Source organism: Glycine soja, chromosome 16 (assembly GCF_004193775.1).
Source record: "Glycine soja cultivar W05 chromosome 16, ASM419377v2, whole genome shotgun sequence".
NCBI classification, from domain to species: domain Eukaryota; kingdom Viridiplantae; phylum Streptophyta; class Magnoliopsida; order Fabales; family Fabaceae; genus Glycine; species Glycine soja.
In genome coordinates, this window is record NC_041017.1 from 2,899,225 (window position 1) to 2,916,153 (window position 16,929).

At 32.9% G+C, this 16,929-nt stretch overlaps 3 protein-coding genes across 3 annotated transcripts; all 3 read right to left on the minus strand.

Moving 5' to 3' along the window:
• Positions 1-6,507: 6,507 nt before the first annotated feature.
• LOC114389009 lies at positions 6,508-9,141 on the minus strand. The gene is made up of 2 exons (XM_028349583.1): positions 8,481-9,141; positions 6,508-8,309 (listed from the first exon to the last, which is right to left on the minus strand). The coding sequence occupies exons 1-2, from the start codon at positions 8,638-8,640 to the stop codon at positions 6,844-6,846; spliced, it is 1,626 nt and encodes a 541-aa protein (XP_028205384.1). The 5' UTR covers positions 8,641-9,141; the 3' UTR covers positions 6,508-6,843.
• Positions 9,142-9,278: 137 nt separating this feature from the next.
• LOC114389010 (RING-H2 finger protein ATL67-like) lies at positions 9,279-10,437 on the minus strand. The gene has a single exon (XM_028349584.1). The coding sequence runs from the start codon at positions 10,305-10,307 to the stop codon at positions 9,747-9,749; it is 561 nt and encodes a 186-aa protein (XP_028205385.1). The 5' UTR covers positions 10,308-10,437; the 3' UTR covers positions 9,279-9,746.
• A 4,643-nt stretch (positions 10,438-15,080) lies between these two features.
• Positions 15,081-16,110, minus strand: LOC114390171 (late embryogenesis abundant protein At1g64065). Its single transcript, XM_028350871.1, has one exon. The coding sequence runs from the start codon at positions 15,910-15,912 to the stop codon at positions 15,253-15,255; it is 660 nt and encodes a 219-aa protein (XP_028206672.1). The 5' UTR covers positions 15,913-16,110; the 3' UTR covers positions 15,081-15,252.
• Positions 16,111-16,929: the final 819 nt, after the last annotated feature.

A 16,929-nucleotide genomic window follows, 5' to 3' on the forward strand; every position in this document is an offset into this window, starting at 1 on the left:
TCCCGAAGCTCAGGTTCGGGACACATTTGAATCTGGCACGAGTAATAGGTTAGAGGGAAGAAAGAAGAGACGCCGTTTGAGTTTTGATGCGGTCGAGGTTTCTGCGCGCCGTTGAAATTGACGGTGTTTTCTGTTCAAAATCTATATGCTGCAATTAAATTTTGAAATTAAAATACAATTAAAGTTTACTGACACATTTTTAAAAAAAGCATATTAGTTAGGAAATAATATTTTTTAATATAATATTTTGAGTTTTTTTATTTTTTATTTTTTATTAAAATTTTATTTTGATAGTTCATCCTTCAAGTTCCAGTTCTTACGGATCATTATTATCTGACTTATATTTTAGTTGCTTAGTTTGTGTTGGTTTTTTGTTCTTCTCATAGCAAAAAAAATTAAAATTAAAATTTTAAAAAAAGCGGTGCTTGCCACGTTCTTACTTGACTTGTATTTTAGTTACTTAATTTGCGTTGTTTTTTTTTTTCTTCCCTTTATACCAAAAAATTATTAAAATTAAAATACAATTAAAGTTTACTGGCCGTCTGAAATACAACTTTTATGTTGCAATAGCTTATTAGTTGAGGAGTAATTTTGAATATAATGTTTTGAGTATTTTTAACATTTTCTATTAAAATTAAAATTTTCTATTAATAATTCACATAATTAAGGTTGGTGTTTTAGGTAATACTTATTTTTTTAAGTAAAAATATACTAAAATAAAAAATATCTATAACTAATTAATTAGTTGTAATTTTATTTTGATGATTCACATAATTAAGGTTGATATTATAGGTAATACTGATTATTTAAGTATAAATTTATTTTTAATTAAAATTTTACTAAAAATACAAGAAATATCATGTTAAAAAAATTGTTCCTTAATTAATTTGATTTTTTATAATAAAAATAAATCATTTTCTCTGTCTTATACCAAAGTAGATAATCAAAATGGTTCGTTAATGTATTTTAAATTAAATATGAATAAATAAATATAGGCTATTATGTCATAAGTCCGAGTATAATTTAACTTTGATATTTAACATATTTAACTAATGAAAAAAATATAATTAAAAACAAATATTTTATTGAGATGATTAGATAATTTTTTTGATAAAATTAATTATTAATTTTATTAATGAATATTTTGTATAAGATTAATATTATGGTCTCAACAAAATAAAGGTATCATAAAAAATATTTATTTTTTAAATATTTTAAAGTGATAAATAATTTAAAATAAATTATTTCAACAATAAATAGCGAGAGAGTAATTTTAAAATTGGAAATTATGCAAATTTATTGGTCTCTTTCTTATAGAGAAATAGAAAAGAGAAAAAAGTCTTCTATCAAAGAAAAAAAGAAGTCACTGGTTGTCAGAGAATTAGTGACGTATAGAGTCACAGTCACTGATGGCGGTGGATGCTTTTGAAAAGTAGTGACCGACAATATAAAATGTTGTGGGACAAGTGGCGGCTACCAATTGGGACAAATCACTGACTTGGGGTTATGGACGGCTCATCCTTTATGCAAATCACAAATACTAACAAAATGCCAAATACACTCCTCATGATTTATATTTGGTTAAATACTCAATTTAAGTTAAACAACTAAAGAAAAATTCAATTTAAAACATAATTTTAAAAATTAAACCGATAATCGATCCAATCAATACACTGAATCATTGAATTAATGATCAAACCAATAAATTATTAATTAAATCATATATGATCCCATCTTTATTAAAATAACTTGTCATAAAAAAAACACACATATATTGATATTGATATATATATATATATATAAATTATAAATAGTGTACATGGTATTTATATTGAATATGTTAAAGCTAAAGATAATTATTTAAGTTGGTTTAATAGAAAAAGTGCTCTTGGCATTTTCAGTCTTTTATTTGAACAATATATAGCATGCATCGTGTATATTTCAAATTTGTTATTAATTATATTAGTTAATTAGCTCACTTCGTTTAGTGGCCAAGTTGGCTTACCTCTTCTTTGAGGTACTGGTTTTGCATCGAATCTTGTCTAATTGATTACATAATTGATTGATGTGTTTGCTAATCCAATTATATCTTCGATGATGAATTCTAGTGATTTTAATTTATAAAAGTCATGATTTTTAACATTCAATATATTTTGACATGTTGTGATGTTAGGGATCATTTAGTGGTAAACACTTATTCTTCCTTTCTTGAATTCCATTTTTGTTTTCGCATAAAACATTCATGGGAGCTCATAAAAAACTTTATATTTTTTGTTTTTTATTTTATTTGTGATCATTTTTAGGTTTTGACAGATGTTATTGTGATGGACTTGTTATTGGAGTGGAGGATAACTTTTCCCTTAGATCCAAAACTCATTTTTTTCTCATGATTCTTTACAAATTTCTCCTTTTGGTTATATAGAGGTAAGAAAAATTTTAATTTGATTCGATTAATGCCTTGATTATGTGATTTATACTTGAAATGATGATGTTTTTAGTGTCATGTGTTGGATTTGATGGAAATCTAATTAGATTTGATTTGGGATGTATGAGTTTTTGAAAAACTTCAAAAATTGAAGTTTGGGAAAAGAGGATGAAACAATTTGGAATTTGTTCTACATATTTCTAGTTGGGCATAACTTTTGGCTTGTTAGAATTTAATTTTTGAAAATATTATCTTTGGAGTGTTCTGGTTAGGCTGTGTGTTTGTTGGTTCGCTTAGGTAAAGTTAGTTTTTGAAAATGTTGACTCTAGAATGTTGAGGTTGAACTGTGATTTTGGCTCGTTTGGCTAGAATTCTTTAGTTTTTAAAAATGTTATCTTTGGAATGTTCTTGTTTGGGCTATGATTTTGGCTTGTTGGGCTAAATGTTATGGTTGGGTTGTGATTTGGGCTTACTAGGTTAGAATCTAGTTATTGTGGAAATTTTCTTGAAATTCTTCATTTTTTGCGATTCAATGACTTTAAAAATGTTTACGCAAGTGTAATAGGTTTATTTATACGATGATTATGTTGTTCTTGAAGTGTTTATATTATGTTGAGGTGGTTGAATTGTTGTTACTATATTTATGTTTGATGAATTGAATGTATTATTGTTGAGATTGTCATATTATTGATTGAGGTGGTTATATTTGTTGTGGAGAATAATATCTAATATTGAGAATGTCGTATACTTGATGATTTGAATGTGAATTTGGTATTGGAATTGTCTCTATGTGTGGAAAAAAAGTTTGATATGTCCTTTGGGAATGTTCTTTATATTATTATTATTTAAAATGATATATTTGGGAAGATGAGTTTCACATCAGAATTTCACCTTACTAAAGCGAGCCAGAAGTCTCGCCTAATGGGATATCTTTTTAAGTATCATCCATATGTTTTGACTTTGAATAACATGTCACAGTGTTGATAAATACCTTCCTAGAGGATCAGTAACTCTTTTAGTGTATATGAGATGGATTGTTGTTGTGATAAAACTTGATTTCTTGAAACAAACCATGAGTGGGATGGTGGGTACGAAGGTGTCATATATCAAACCTCAAGGAATCCAAGTTTAAATGTTGTTGTTTGTGAATAGACACGTAAGTTGAAAATGGTTAATGAGGTGCTCATATAGGATGATGTGAGTATGTTGTCACGTGGTACTGTTCTAAGCCTTCATTCTCCAAAAGATGATTTGCATTGTAATGGTATTTTTATTTTTTCCTCCACATGCATGATTCGAGGACAAATATTTTTGAGAATGGAGGGAATGACATAGAACTATGGTTCAACCATGCGCTAGAAAGGGATCAAGGTGTGAAAAAAGATATTAAGACTCTAGTATTGAAATCTAATGTCCCAAGAGATCCATATAGAGCTCAAAATGAAGAAATCACTTTAAAAAGATGCATTCTAGAATCAATTAAGACTTAGTTAGAAAATTAGGAATATTAATATATTATATTTTTCCCTTTTTTAATAAAGATAACACACACACACACACATCTTTATCATATGTATAACATTATATTAATATTATATAATCTTTCCTTGTTTTCTTTTATTTAGATTCTAGGAAGTTTTACTTTTTCTTATATATAGAGAAAACATATATGCTCAAAGAGAAAAGATTATTATTGAATTAAAAAATTGAGGTTTTCTTAGTTTTTCAACCCTCAGTATTCTCTTACAAATCAACGATTAGTTAAACTCTGATCTCAACCTCTCCACATTCTTATAAATCAACAAGTTGTTGAAATCCTAGTCTTTTCCATCACGTATGTTTGCATCAATGCATATACATTTTATCTTGAAATTGTTTGTTTAGCTTTTGGCTTTTGAAAACAAGAAAAGTTCACAAGTATTTTTATGAATAAATTAATTAAAGAGTTGAAAATAAAGTAAAATAAAGACTTTCACTTTATTAGTTTTAAGTTGTTATGCAACAACGACGAGTCATTACAAAAGGACCATCTTTTTATTTAAAAAGATTTTTTAAAAATCTTAACTTTATCCTTTTTAATATACAAGTCAGTTTAGGCCAGACCTTTGGGAGACAAAACATAAACTCTTGATGGACTATTTTCACCCCTTACATAACTTTGTATGTTAAACTCTAAATTGTTAATGGATACAACCAACTTCATATTGTTGCTCTTTATCTTACTGGCCAAATTTCCACTTAAAATTTAAAAGGACACATATAGATCAATTGAATAAATTACAATGATTTAATAATAAATATCAATTGAGAATCAAGATTATAAAAGATTTTGGCACCAAGTTGATCCACACAGATTCTCAAACACTGAATCACCCACCCACCTCTCTTGGTTGAGCTTCCCTAAGCTAATACAACCAACATAAACAAAATTCACTTTATATTCATTTTAAAATAATTTGTAACATTTTTTTATTTTAAAAATATTTTATAATTATATATTCTTAAACTCTTTACCTTTTCTTTAATAAATTATTACTACATTTATAACAAATATGATTAACTTTAAGAGTAACAGATTTAACGATATTCTTTATTTGGGCCAGAAAATAATACTCAACACAACAATTAGTCCAAATTGTCGAGGTCCAAATTTCACAAACCAAAAGACTGATGCTAGGTGCACCCATCACTTAAGGAAAAAAGACTGAAATACCCCTAATCTGTAAACCTTTTAAGTTGATCCGTAAAAGGCTTACTGATCAAGTTGATCTGTAAGCCTTTTACAGATCAACTTATCCGTATGCTTAATATCAACATACGGATCAACTTGATCCGTATCAACCCTATAGATCAACTTGATCCGTATCAACCTTACGGATCAATTTGATCCGTACGATTTACGGATCACCCTCACGCACACCCAGAACAAATACGAAGAAAGCGCAGAGACACTTTAGACATTTTAAAAAAATGCTGGATGCACCTAGCATCAGCCCAACCAAAACACGCAACAATGGGTCCACAAAAATTAGCCCACAAGTCGGGGGAGTCGAAATGATTTTTAAGTAAAAAATGGCCTCAGTCTCTAAACTTGAAATGCCAAACACCATTAGTGCAAAAGACCTTTATGCCCACAGCCCAGCTTACACTCAGTAGGTGGGCTCCATAAAGGTACACCAACTCCACCTGAATTTTCACAAACATTTAATTATTTTTTGAAAAATGCGATCCCACACGTTAGGCAACCAATATATCTGACACTCTACAAAAATTTCCCCCCACCGCAAGACCTATCACACTCTCCAATTCTAGCTTATAGTATTTGATTTAATGTTAGATTGAATTGGACACATATTTTCATGTATATTTTATAAGAATTAAAAAAAAATATCTTTTGATTCAACGATCCTTTACAGTTTCACTTGACTCTTCACTTAGTGCGTATAAGTGTTCCTCAATTTCATCCTTATCGTGGAAGTTACTCCCCCACCCTTTCTCTAACCTTACATTTTTTGTTTTGAAAGTATAAGAAATCGCTAAGACCCGATAAAAATTACACCTCTTTTTTTTTTTTTTTAACATAAAAATCACGCGTTTGTCATAAAAATTATAAAACACCATATTATAATATGAAAAACAACATAAAACGTAAATTTTAAATTAAAATAGAATTGATATTTTTAAAAGTAATTTTGAATTATTAAATTTATATTTTTATGACATTTTTAATACAAATATTATTAAATGTAACTAAAGTATTCAAAATATCTGGGAATTGTATAATATACATTCGTGTCCGAATTGAGCATCACACTAGTTACTATTTGGAATTGCTCGGGCTTCTTAGTTTGAATGACTTGAAGACTAGAATGGATTAATAAGATTATGGCACTGACCAGAGACGTTTTTGAAAATCTTGGTAGTTATTTATGGTGTTCGGGCAGCGAAGCAAATATATGAATTGCTTTCACTGCGACTGCGAGGGTGAAATTATATCAACAGAGTTTATCCTAAAAATATTGGAAATCATCACAAACAATACACACTTTAGTATGGGAGTAAAAGAGAGAATAATAGCAAAATCATCATCAACAACAACAACAAAATCTTATAAGTCAGTTAAATGTGATACATGAATCACATGCCCTCCTTCTGCTTGGTTGAAGACCAAAGATTCAGAATAAACAAAACCAATAGGGTAAAATGGAGCAAGAGTCTCAACCCTCAACTAATAGGCATTGAAGTATATTCAACTATGAAGCTCCCTTATTGACATATATCATATTAAACAGTCATTTCTAAAAACTCATGATCACAATACACAAGATAACTGTGCAATATTCAAAATTAATGTGTCTCAAATACGCTAAAGAATGATGGGAACCACATAGGCAAGAAGTCAACACTATAATGGAAGATCACCTGAATTGTCTAGGAGGCTTCTCTAAAACAGCAGAGAAGAACATTTCTTGATCATCCTTATCAACCTTTGGAACAACTACCCATTTGTGCTTCTTATATCTCAGCATTTTGAAGGCCTGCAAGTAAGCATACAAATCTTCCTTCAAGCAGAAGAAGCTGTCTATCCAAAGCAACCCCCCTGGTCTCAGAACTCTATCCCAATCATACAATATAAACTCAAGGAGCACAAGGTCAATCCACCCATCTAGAAACCTTGTTGTGTGAATCAAATCCAGGGTGTTGTCAAAAAATGGAAGCCTTTGGTTTATAGTCAAGTAGAGAGGAACAAGTCCTCTAAGAGCTATCATTTCATTAAAGGGTGCTCCAAAATTGATAGTGGCTGAAACTATAGTCACATTGAATTCCCTCATCCTAGCAGCAAAAGTTCCAGTTCCAACACTGAAGTCCAATCCTATTCTGATCTCTTTTGGCTTAATTCCAAGAACATCAGATATAAGGAAATCCGCTGTCTGGTTTGAATCAGCCTCCAGGCTTATCCATCTTGGCATCTCATGGTTGGTGAGATTGAAGCAGTCTGCACACTTGAAGAATCCCTTACGAGTGGTGTTGCTGGCAAGACACAAGAAGTTCTTGCACCGGTATTGGCTCCATCTGACATTTCTATCATCAGGAAGTTTCCACAAGGATTCATTGATGGGAAATGGCTGGTTGTATAGCTTAGGGGCTCTTGAAAAGCACCTTCTCCTTGGTAAAGGATCACAACCATGAACCATAAGCTTTTGAGCTAGCTTCCAGTCATCATTGCAGATCTCACCAACATCATAGTCCATGTATTCTTCTAGCTCTTCCTTCATGGCAAAGCATGCGTGTCCTATGCTGGTGAAGCTTGCATTTGTCCCCATGAAGTTTTGTTTTCCTAATCTGTTAGGCTTTATCCTGACATACTTGCGAATCTCTTCACGCAGAAAGTAATCAGCAGGCTCATCAGATTGCTTCTTTTTTCTCACCAGAGGATGAATGGTGAAATTATCAGTTTGCCGATTACTCCCTTCACTGTGTTGATGAGACGTCGCTGCTGACTCAAGAAGTCCTAATATATCGGAAAGAAATGAACCTTGCTGGAATACAGATGGGGTTGACGATGGATCCTGTTTTGTTTCCCTCAGTTTGTCCAGTTCCTCTTCAATTTTATGAATTACCATTTCAACGGTTTTCATCAGCACCTCATTTTGATTCCTATTTGGGACCTCAGGATTCAGATTTGAGTATAAAGATTCAGTACCTAGAAATGATTTGAAGGAGAGGAACTTGGACACAGCAGCAACAGAAAGGAGAAGAGCAAGAGCACCCGGTATGAAGATAAAATAGTAAGCACATCTCCATCTTTTTAACTTTGTATTAACATTCTGTTTTGTCATTCCCTTATCTTCAGGACTCAGAATATTGAAAGATTTCATGCGTTCTTACAGAGCATAAAAAGTAGTGAGATACAATGTTCTAAAACCGCACACACCATGCAGTTTCAGATTAAGAAATAACTAAACATATACAGCTCAAAGAGAAGATACTCAGACAGCCTTAGCATCAAAAGTGAAGTTGAAACAAGCACAGAAAAACGGATCATAGAAATTACCTTCAAGCCGATTTACTTTGAAGCTGAAAGTATTGAGAGTGATATTCTCATCATTTATAAAACAATATGGTAAACAAGAATGAACAACTAGATATAGAGGACACTGAGATAAATTGGATATCCATATCCCACGCATACTAATAAATAGAGATTGACACATAATTTTAGTGATTGCTTAAGAAATACTTAAATTCAATATGCAAAAAGTGATTATCACCCACAAACCTATCTTGCATTTCTGGTAATCAAAACATGTTTGAAATATTAAGAATTTGTGATTCAACTCTTGCACGGATCTAGAGGAATGCCAATAGCGCTAGAAAATGCATTAAGGATAGAAAGTAGTACTAAAGAATGAGTTGATGCATGTGGCACCATATTTAGATACAGATAAAGATTATGTTCTCAAATGTGTAGCCGAAGCAAAGTTTGCATAAAACCAGGTAATCTCACGAGCACACGTTATTAGCTAGCTCATACCCGTGCCACGAATCCGTAATTCATTGACTTTCTCTATGCTGAATACGACACCGTAAATATTGTGCCATAAAAAAAAGGCAGAAGACCTTGTTTGTCCCTGGAATGAATGAGCACCAAATGCAAGCTGTCTACTAATGACGACAACCCAATGGGTCCATGAATTGAAAAACGGGAAACAAAAAGGTACCACAACCAATTTCTTAGAGAAAGTTAAAAATAAAATATAAAAAAATCCCCCGAAAAACAACAGAGTCTAATGCTCTCAAGTCTCACCAAGAGACTCCACAGTGGGTCAAACCAACAAAACTAGAACAAAAATAAAAATAATAGTACTACCATCCATTATATCCAATGTCAAATCATGGTACTAACAAAACGAAGTCGCGGACAATTTCCCCTAAAAGTGACATTCTGCATAGTTTCAGACTTTCAGTGCATTACCAATAATAATTCAGTAACCAGCAACACGCTTGCTGACACCATACAACCACATAATCAAAAAACAGAAACTCCCCATCATCAACCATCACGGGAGAAGATTTACACTTACAAAGAACTTAAATACAATTATTCAAGTGTTTTTACCGCTGTTCTCTCGTCAAAAACTGAAGTTTTACTTGGATAATCTGAGTAAAACTAACCAGTAACTATTAAAGGTAAAACTCCAATTTTGATGGGATAATAACAGCATGCAAAAACATGTAAATAACTGATCTAAGTTTTGTCCTTTATGCTTTTCCCACTGAACCCAGCAACCCGAGCCACACCGGAGAAGAAAATTCGAATTCACCTCCTCGCCCTGGCATCGGCGTACTGTGAGAGCGGCACGACCTCCTGCAGCGGCGTCGACAGCGGCGTTGGCATGGGAGAGTTCCGGCAAACGGGGCATGACCCGTTAAGCTTGAGCCACGGGTCGAGACAACACAAGTGAAAGTAGTGTCGACACTCTGGCATCATCCTCAGCATCTCCGAATCCTTGTACTCGCACAGACAGATCGAGCAGGTGCTGTCGTAATCACCTTCCTTAACGTAAGGAAACTTGGGGTAGGAGTTTATTACGGCCTGGTCGAGGCCGGTGACGGCGTCGTTCTGGCGGGTGGCGTCATCGTCGTCGTCCTCGGCGACGAAGATCACGCGCGGGAGGACGATGCCATCGGAGGTGTTGTTACGGGGGGTGTGGCGGTTGTTGTTGCGGTGGCGGAGGGTGCGGCAGCAGAGGTAGGAGGAGAGGATGAGGGTGGAGAGGAGGAAGAGGACGCCGAGGGCGATGGCGATGGAGTAGCCGAAGCCGAGGTTGGTGAGGTAAGGGGTGGGTGGTGGAGGGGAGAAAGGGTTGAAGGAGGACATTGAAGAGAAGAAGGATGAGATGGGGAATTCTCCATTTGTGGAAGGAGAGGGGAGGGAAATTAGTGTTAGTGTTGTTATGTTTTCTTGTGAGGGCCAAAGGAGGTGGGTGAGGATATTAGCTGCTGCATTTAATACACCACTCTATATATTGCTTTTCCACTCAATAACGCCATTTAATTGCTGCGCTGGATTCCACACTACTTTACTTACTTATCATGCATCAATCATCAATCAATTGATTCCAAATTGTTTTATCTTCACTTTCAATTCCAAGGATGCAAATGCTTTAAACACCTCAAAATTTTACTAGTAACTTGGGTGGAGGAGAAAAAAAATTAAAGTTTCAAATTAAAATATGATACAAAAGTGTAAGTTTTATCTCATTATTTTAGAGTTTTTTTTTTTTCATTTTTCATTTTCTTTTTTCACTAACAAACACATTTATCTATCTATATATATATTTCAGAGAAATAATCATTAATTAAGTTAAATTAGTTTTATAATTGATTAACATGCTACATAATTCAAAGATTAAATTTTATTGCTCGTAATAGTTTTACTTACTCCAACAGGATTATCTCTTGTGAAAATGCTCTGATCTGTGCCCAAAACTAATAAAGTTAACTATTAGGACTTCGTTACTTGCGGTGGTGAAAAGTTTGGAAGTTGGGTGTGAAGGAATGAAAGAAGGGTTGGAATTTTGGTTGGGCGTGGTGTGGTGCGTGGCACGGATGAAAAGGATGTGTGGAGCGATAAATCGTATAGAACTTTGTTGGGAGCTAACTGGAGTTGTACATGTACAGACAAATCTATTCTACGGATTGTTTGTTGCAATGAACAAATCTATTGCCTAACTTCGTTGAAGCTTTGGAGTTTGGATACAAAAGAAACTGACATGCCAATCCAAAACGTTGGTTAGAGATTTGGAGTAGGGTACAATGGTTAGAGATTTGGTTAGACATTTTTCTAATTGAGTAACGTATTTTGAGATTCATCAAGAGTCAAAACCCGTGGTGATTTGCGGGTTAGGGGTTAATAAGGTTTTTTTTAACTACTTCACTAAAACTAAAACATTAAAACAAATTAGGACTTAGGAAAAAAAATGTCACATGATCATGACTTACACAAATAAGTAAATGAGTTTTTAACTTTTTTATTTATTTGTTGTAAACAAATTTTTAAACTTTATTTTTTTTTTTAATTTTCTATTTTAGGCAAGCCAACCTATATCATCAATCTAGGTTGAGTTGGATTGACATTTTATTGGCTTACCAAAAAAATGAGTTTGATTGAGTCTATTTTTTGCTCAACTCGTAGGCCATAATAAACTAACTAAAAGAGTTAAATCGGGTGACTTTGGTAACTTCAATAAATAAAAGATATAATATATGAGAAGAAAAGATAAATAACAAAAGACATAGATAAAAATGAAGAGAGATGAAAAGAAAATGAGATAGAAGAAAATAAATAAATTTTCTAATCAATTCTAACAAAAGAATAAAATAGATAATTTCTTTTACTCTAATATTTTAAAATTCATTTTCTTAAAGAACAATTGAGTTAAAATTAAAAAATAAGCGACTTAAATAGTTAAATCCCTCTATAACAGTAACAAAAATTAGATAACTCAAGAGATTATCAATTATCTTTCACATAATCGTTTTCTATTCTTATGAATAAATACTTGTCCATCTATCAAAGTCTTTAAATCCTTTGACGCTTGATGCCAAAGGGAGTTGAAGAATGTGACTTCATTATGCTCAAGGAAAATAACAAGAAGCTATATCAATGCTTATTATGAAATCAAGTATGAATTAGTCAAAGTCACATAATGTCACATTAATTTAAACCGAGTTTTTCTAACATACAACGATAAGGTTCAAGATAACAATTTCCCCCTCCCTTACATAGCCTTTTACTCTTTTTTCTTCTCTGTGAATTGTTCTTTGAGTTTGCAAATAAATTAGGTAAATGAATCCATACATATTCACTATACTCTTTAAAGAATAAAATTATGAGCATACAGCTTGTAAGTTGTAACGTTTCAAAGAAAAATAAATGTTTGAGAGTTGATTTTGAAAAATCAAAATTTTAAAATTAAAAGTTGATGTTGGAAACCACAAATTTTAACCAAACACAAGTGGAAGTGGTAGACTTGATTCTAACCAAATTCACCCTAATTTTGGATGGTTGACAAATAGGCACTGTGCCAAGCAGGGCCATGCAAAAAGATTGTCTTTTCACTCTTAATAAGCCACCTATTGGAATGAATCATTTGATGTTTGCTGATTAATTTATTGAGTGTTGTTTACTGTATACTATAACTTGTTTCGTGTTCCTGTGTTTTTTATTTATTTATTTTAGTTGTATAAATAATAATAATAAAATGTTTTTTTACAAGAAAATTTTACAAAAGAATATGCAACTCTCAGTAGAAGAAAAGAAAAGAGGAGGACAAAGAAATATAAGGTAAAATGAGCAATATTATGAAAATAGTCTTTGAATATGAATGAAAATCTAATTTAACTCTAAAAATTAATTCAAGGTCAGATTGAGAAATTATTTAGATCCACTTGCTATTTTTATTTTTCCTTCTTTGTGTAATAGATCCCAGCAGAAAAATGAACAATTTTTGAATTTTTTTTCCATCCTTTCCTTTCTTTCCTTTCCATTCTTACATCTTTTTGTTGAACCAAGCTAAGAGCAACTTTAGTGGGAATTTGTTAGAAAATTCTTATAAGGACGAACCCACTTTTTTCATGTTGGATCATTGGAGTGCAAATGTGAGTTTGTCAAATGTAAGAACCGTTCTTATCAATAAAAAAAATAGTTTTATTTGTTAAAAATAATAACATGCAACACAGTAAAGTTATAAATAAACTTACTGTTGGAGTAAAATTTGACTATAATTCAGACAACATAAAAGATCCACGAAAAGTGGATTAAGATCAACTTAAATAATGGTTTATGATTGTGAATGCTCTAATGTTAAAGATTAAAGTAAACAAACACAAACTACTTCAGAATTGAAGTGGCTATTTTTTCAGATGAAAATAAGAAACACCTATCAAAGGAGTATGTAGCAGTAAGATTAGTGAAAATTTACTCCCACACACAAGCGAGACAAATACAAAGTTATTTATGCGTGTCTCCATTTAACAACTTTTAAGTTTTCTAGCCATGGTTTCAACACTCTATATAAGGTAACTACTAAAACAAAAAGAAAGAAAAATTCTGACCAAAATGGTTAGAAATTTGACGAGGTTTCAAATTAAGTTCAGATATTTCTAGTTTCTTTTGTTCCGTCTGTACTTGTTAATTACAGAGGTGTAGGTAACCTCTTTTCCTTTATCTTCAGGCATTTTAATTTCCTCCTTGGTGCCATGATTCGATCCGTCCGTACTCTCATTCATGTATTTTAAATGATCTTATCATTTGATACTTGAGTTGAGAGTGTCAATGAATACACCTTCAAATTAAGTACACGTTAATTCAGCCTTATAATTAAAACCCTTAATATATCTTCTGGCTATAGTTAGTTACGGGTGGAAGTTATTATTATTATTATCATCATAAGTCTACTTTTTTTTTTAATTTCATTTGTATCTTTCTCTTTATTTTACATCACATAATTTGTTAAGTACTATATTATTTTTTCTTCTTTATTTCTTTCCTCTGCCCAAACACCCCAAAAGTGGAACTTACGTTGACTATTTTCCTATTGCATGTAGCTTGGAGGCTTGCTGGAAATTCAATACGTATGATTGCTTTAGCCAAATTAAGAATCTTATAAACCTAATAAGCTAATCTTCTCCTCATATGTACTCAGCCAGTTTAGGACTAATTAAGCTTACTGTGAGTCCTTCTTATATTAATTTCTTTCGATCGCTAGATACAAAATTAACAAAAGTGGAAGTAGAGAAGCAGAACAGGAATGTCGTTTCGTATGGAAGAGAACAAGTACAATCACATTCAAGTCTTAAAGTCATATTTTGTTGTTTGGTCAATCCATAAACAAAATTATTAAATGGTAAGAAATTTGTATTGCCAAAAAAACTGTATATCAAATAGTATCCACAATTTCTGTCGTATCTTAACATTTTTTTTTTCCTTTTCAGTTAAGGAGAATATTTCTAAATCGTGATTTCCAATGTCCTTTAGAGAGACCCTTATTGCTTAACCAGTTAGGCAACGACATACAGACACTCCGGTTTGTTGATAATTCGTAGCATTATTCTTTGAATATTACACCACAACTGATTCGTACATTTTCTCATTTTATTTCATCCCCTTTGCTAAAGATGATGGAACACGAGACTACTCAAAATAAAATAAAACATGTTGTGTACCTTCAAACTAAAACAACTAACCTTTTCACACGCAAATTAATTGTGTTCGTTTTGATATGAAATGAAGTCACGACTCTTCAAACAATTAGGCACCCCAAAAAGAGGGATTTTGCATCAATTTGACTTTTGCTTAGAAGAAAGTAGACACTCATCAATTACTACAATAATGCAGCCTCCACCCACAAGTTCAAAAAAAAGAAAAATATATATTACCACTGTCTATACATTTTTAAATACATTGATATTATTGACTAAACACTTTTTAAAGATACAAAATTTGGCTTAGGTTTCACTTTAATTATTTTCACAATAAAAAAAAGAATATTAGAAAATATGCGCCAAAGATTTCTCTCTGGAAAAATAATACTATTTTTCTTGAGGGAAGAAAGATAAACAAAACAAAGCATCCGAAGAATTTAGAAACTGAACAACAGACAAACAAAGGAAAAATCTCATTATTTTTGGTACAATAATTTTGCAAATATATTCAAGGAAACTAAACTAATATAGTACACCAATAATCTAATATAGTATTTCCGATGGATGATGATACAAGTGGGGGAAAGAAATTAAAAACGAAACCCAACACATGATCACTAAAGTTTAACCTTCCGCTTACAACTTTGCTCCTTAATCGCCTGTGTGGAAATATTAAAAGTGGTGGTGCAATTCATTTTCACAACAACATGTCTCTTAATCAAGTTCAAGATCTTGACCTGCCCAGGAACTCTAGAGAAGCTGCTCATAGTCAACAACCCGGAACCTAAATCCGTCACAAAATCCGGGCTAGAAATGACGCGAGCGGTGATGACATCAATTGTGACATTCATCCTCAATGTTCTTCTGGCCTTGGCCCTCCCAGGTGGTCCTCTAGCCTCCCCCACAATGACACCATGGTAGTACAAACTCGTGGTGGTGTTGCTATACCTAAAGGATGCAACGTTAGGGTTCTTCACCGACACGTCAGCGACTAAGGACATGTTGGCCCCGGGTTGTTGTGACATGGTGTTGACAAGTTGGAGCTTTGTGATCTTGATGCTGTTCATTGTGATCACGGGGTCCTTGACACGAAATACTGTGAAGATTAAAACTATGATCACTATTGCTATGAGAAGTAAAGAGATTAATGGGCAAGCACAACGTTTGATGAGTTTTTTGTGGCCTTGTGTTTGAGGGTGTGGAGTGGTGTTATCCTCATCGCTGCTTTGGCGCTCTATTGATGGGGCTAATGGTCTTGCTTGCTCCGTCTCTAGCATGGCTGGCTTGGGAAATTTGGAGTTTTTGGGCAAGTTTTTGGAAAACAGAAATTGTGTGTGTTGTTCTGTTTTGCTTTGCTTTGGTTTATTTATGACTAAGTCTAAGGAATTGTGAATGTGTGACGATGCAGGTAGCAGGTAGGACTGTGGCTGTGGCCCATGTTCCTTAAAACTTGCCTGACTTACTTTACACAGCAACAAGTTCAAGAATTCGTTTGTTGAAGTGTGGAAATTCTAACGCTTTGACTAACCTTCCCCAACCGCTTCAATTTTCTATGCTTCACCGGGACTCCTTTCATACTCAAATACTATATTAGTAAAAAATATTTAATTTTACACTGTAAGTAAAAAGATATATTAGGAACTTGGCATTTATATGCATCTTGTCTTTGAGTAAACAGGTAAGCAAACATATTTTGACACTTGTTAAGCGTGTATATACTCCACAGAGTGAAAGAGGAAAAGAAGAGAGAGATGAAAATACCAAAGTTGAACAAATATCCCTAAATTTTTGTTTATTTAGAGCATACAGGAATTTCGAACACTACAGTTATAAAGCCATACCAAAGTATAGAAATAGTTAAAGAGAAAATATCGTGCTTTGTGATGTAGGTTTTGTTAGATTTATAAGCCGCGCTCCAAGGATTGAGGCAGTCCATGTGGGACTTGAGTATTTTCCAATGCTTGGTGTGTGAACCACAAATGGTGGGTGCGAGGTCCCAGGGTTAGAGCCTGCTCTGATACCATGTTAGATTTCATCTTAAAACCAGTTGGTATTAAGTGAAGTTGCCCAACAGATATATAAGCCGCACTCCAAGGATTGAGGCAGCCGATGTGAGACTTGGATATTTTCCAATAGGTTTTTGGGGCCATTCTCATTTGTAATACAAGTTAGATGAAGTGTCTAATACTCCTCTGAGAGTAGCATAGAGAAAATAATTCTAACTAGTTACCTCATACTTTGGGAATGTGAGAACTTGACTTTTTTTCATTATTTTTTAATTTCGTTTAGCCATC

Bases quoted from the DNA above. Each gene is read 5' to 3' on its own strand.
- LOC114390171 (XM_028350871.1), bottom strand. From the start codon at position 15,912: ATGCTAGAGACGGAGCAAGCAAGACCATTAGCCCCATCAATAGAGCGC.
- LOC114389010 (XM_028349584.1), bottom strand. From the start codon at position 10,307: ATGTCCTCCTTCAACCCTTTCTCCCCTCCACCACCCACCCCTTACCTC.
- LOC114389009 (XM_028349583.1), bottom strand. From the start codon at position 8,640: ATGTGTCAATCTCTATTTATTAGTATGCGTGGGATATGGATATCCAAT. The intron at 8,310-8,480 runs GTAATTTCTATG...ATGCTCTGTAAG, and splicing joins CAAAGTAAATCGGCTTGAAG to AACGCATGAAATCTTTCAAT.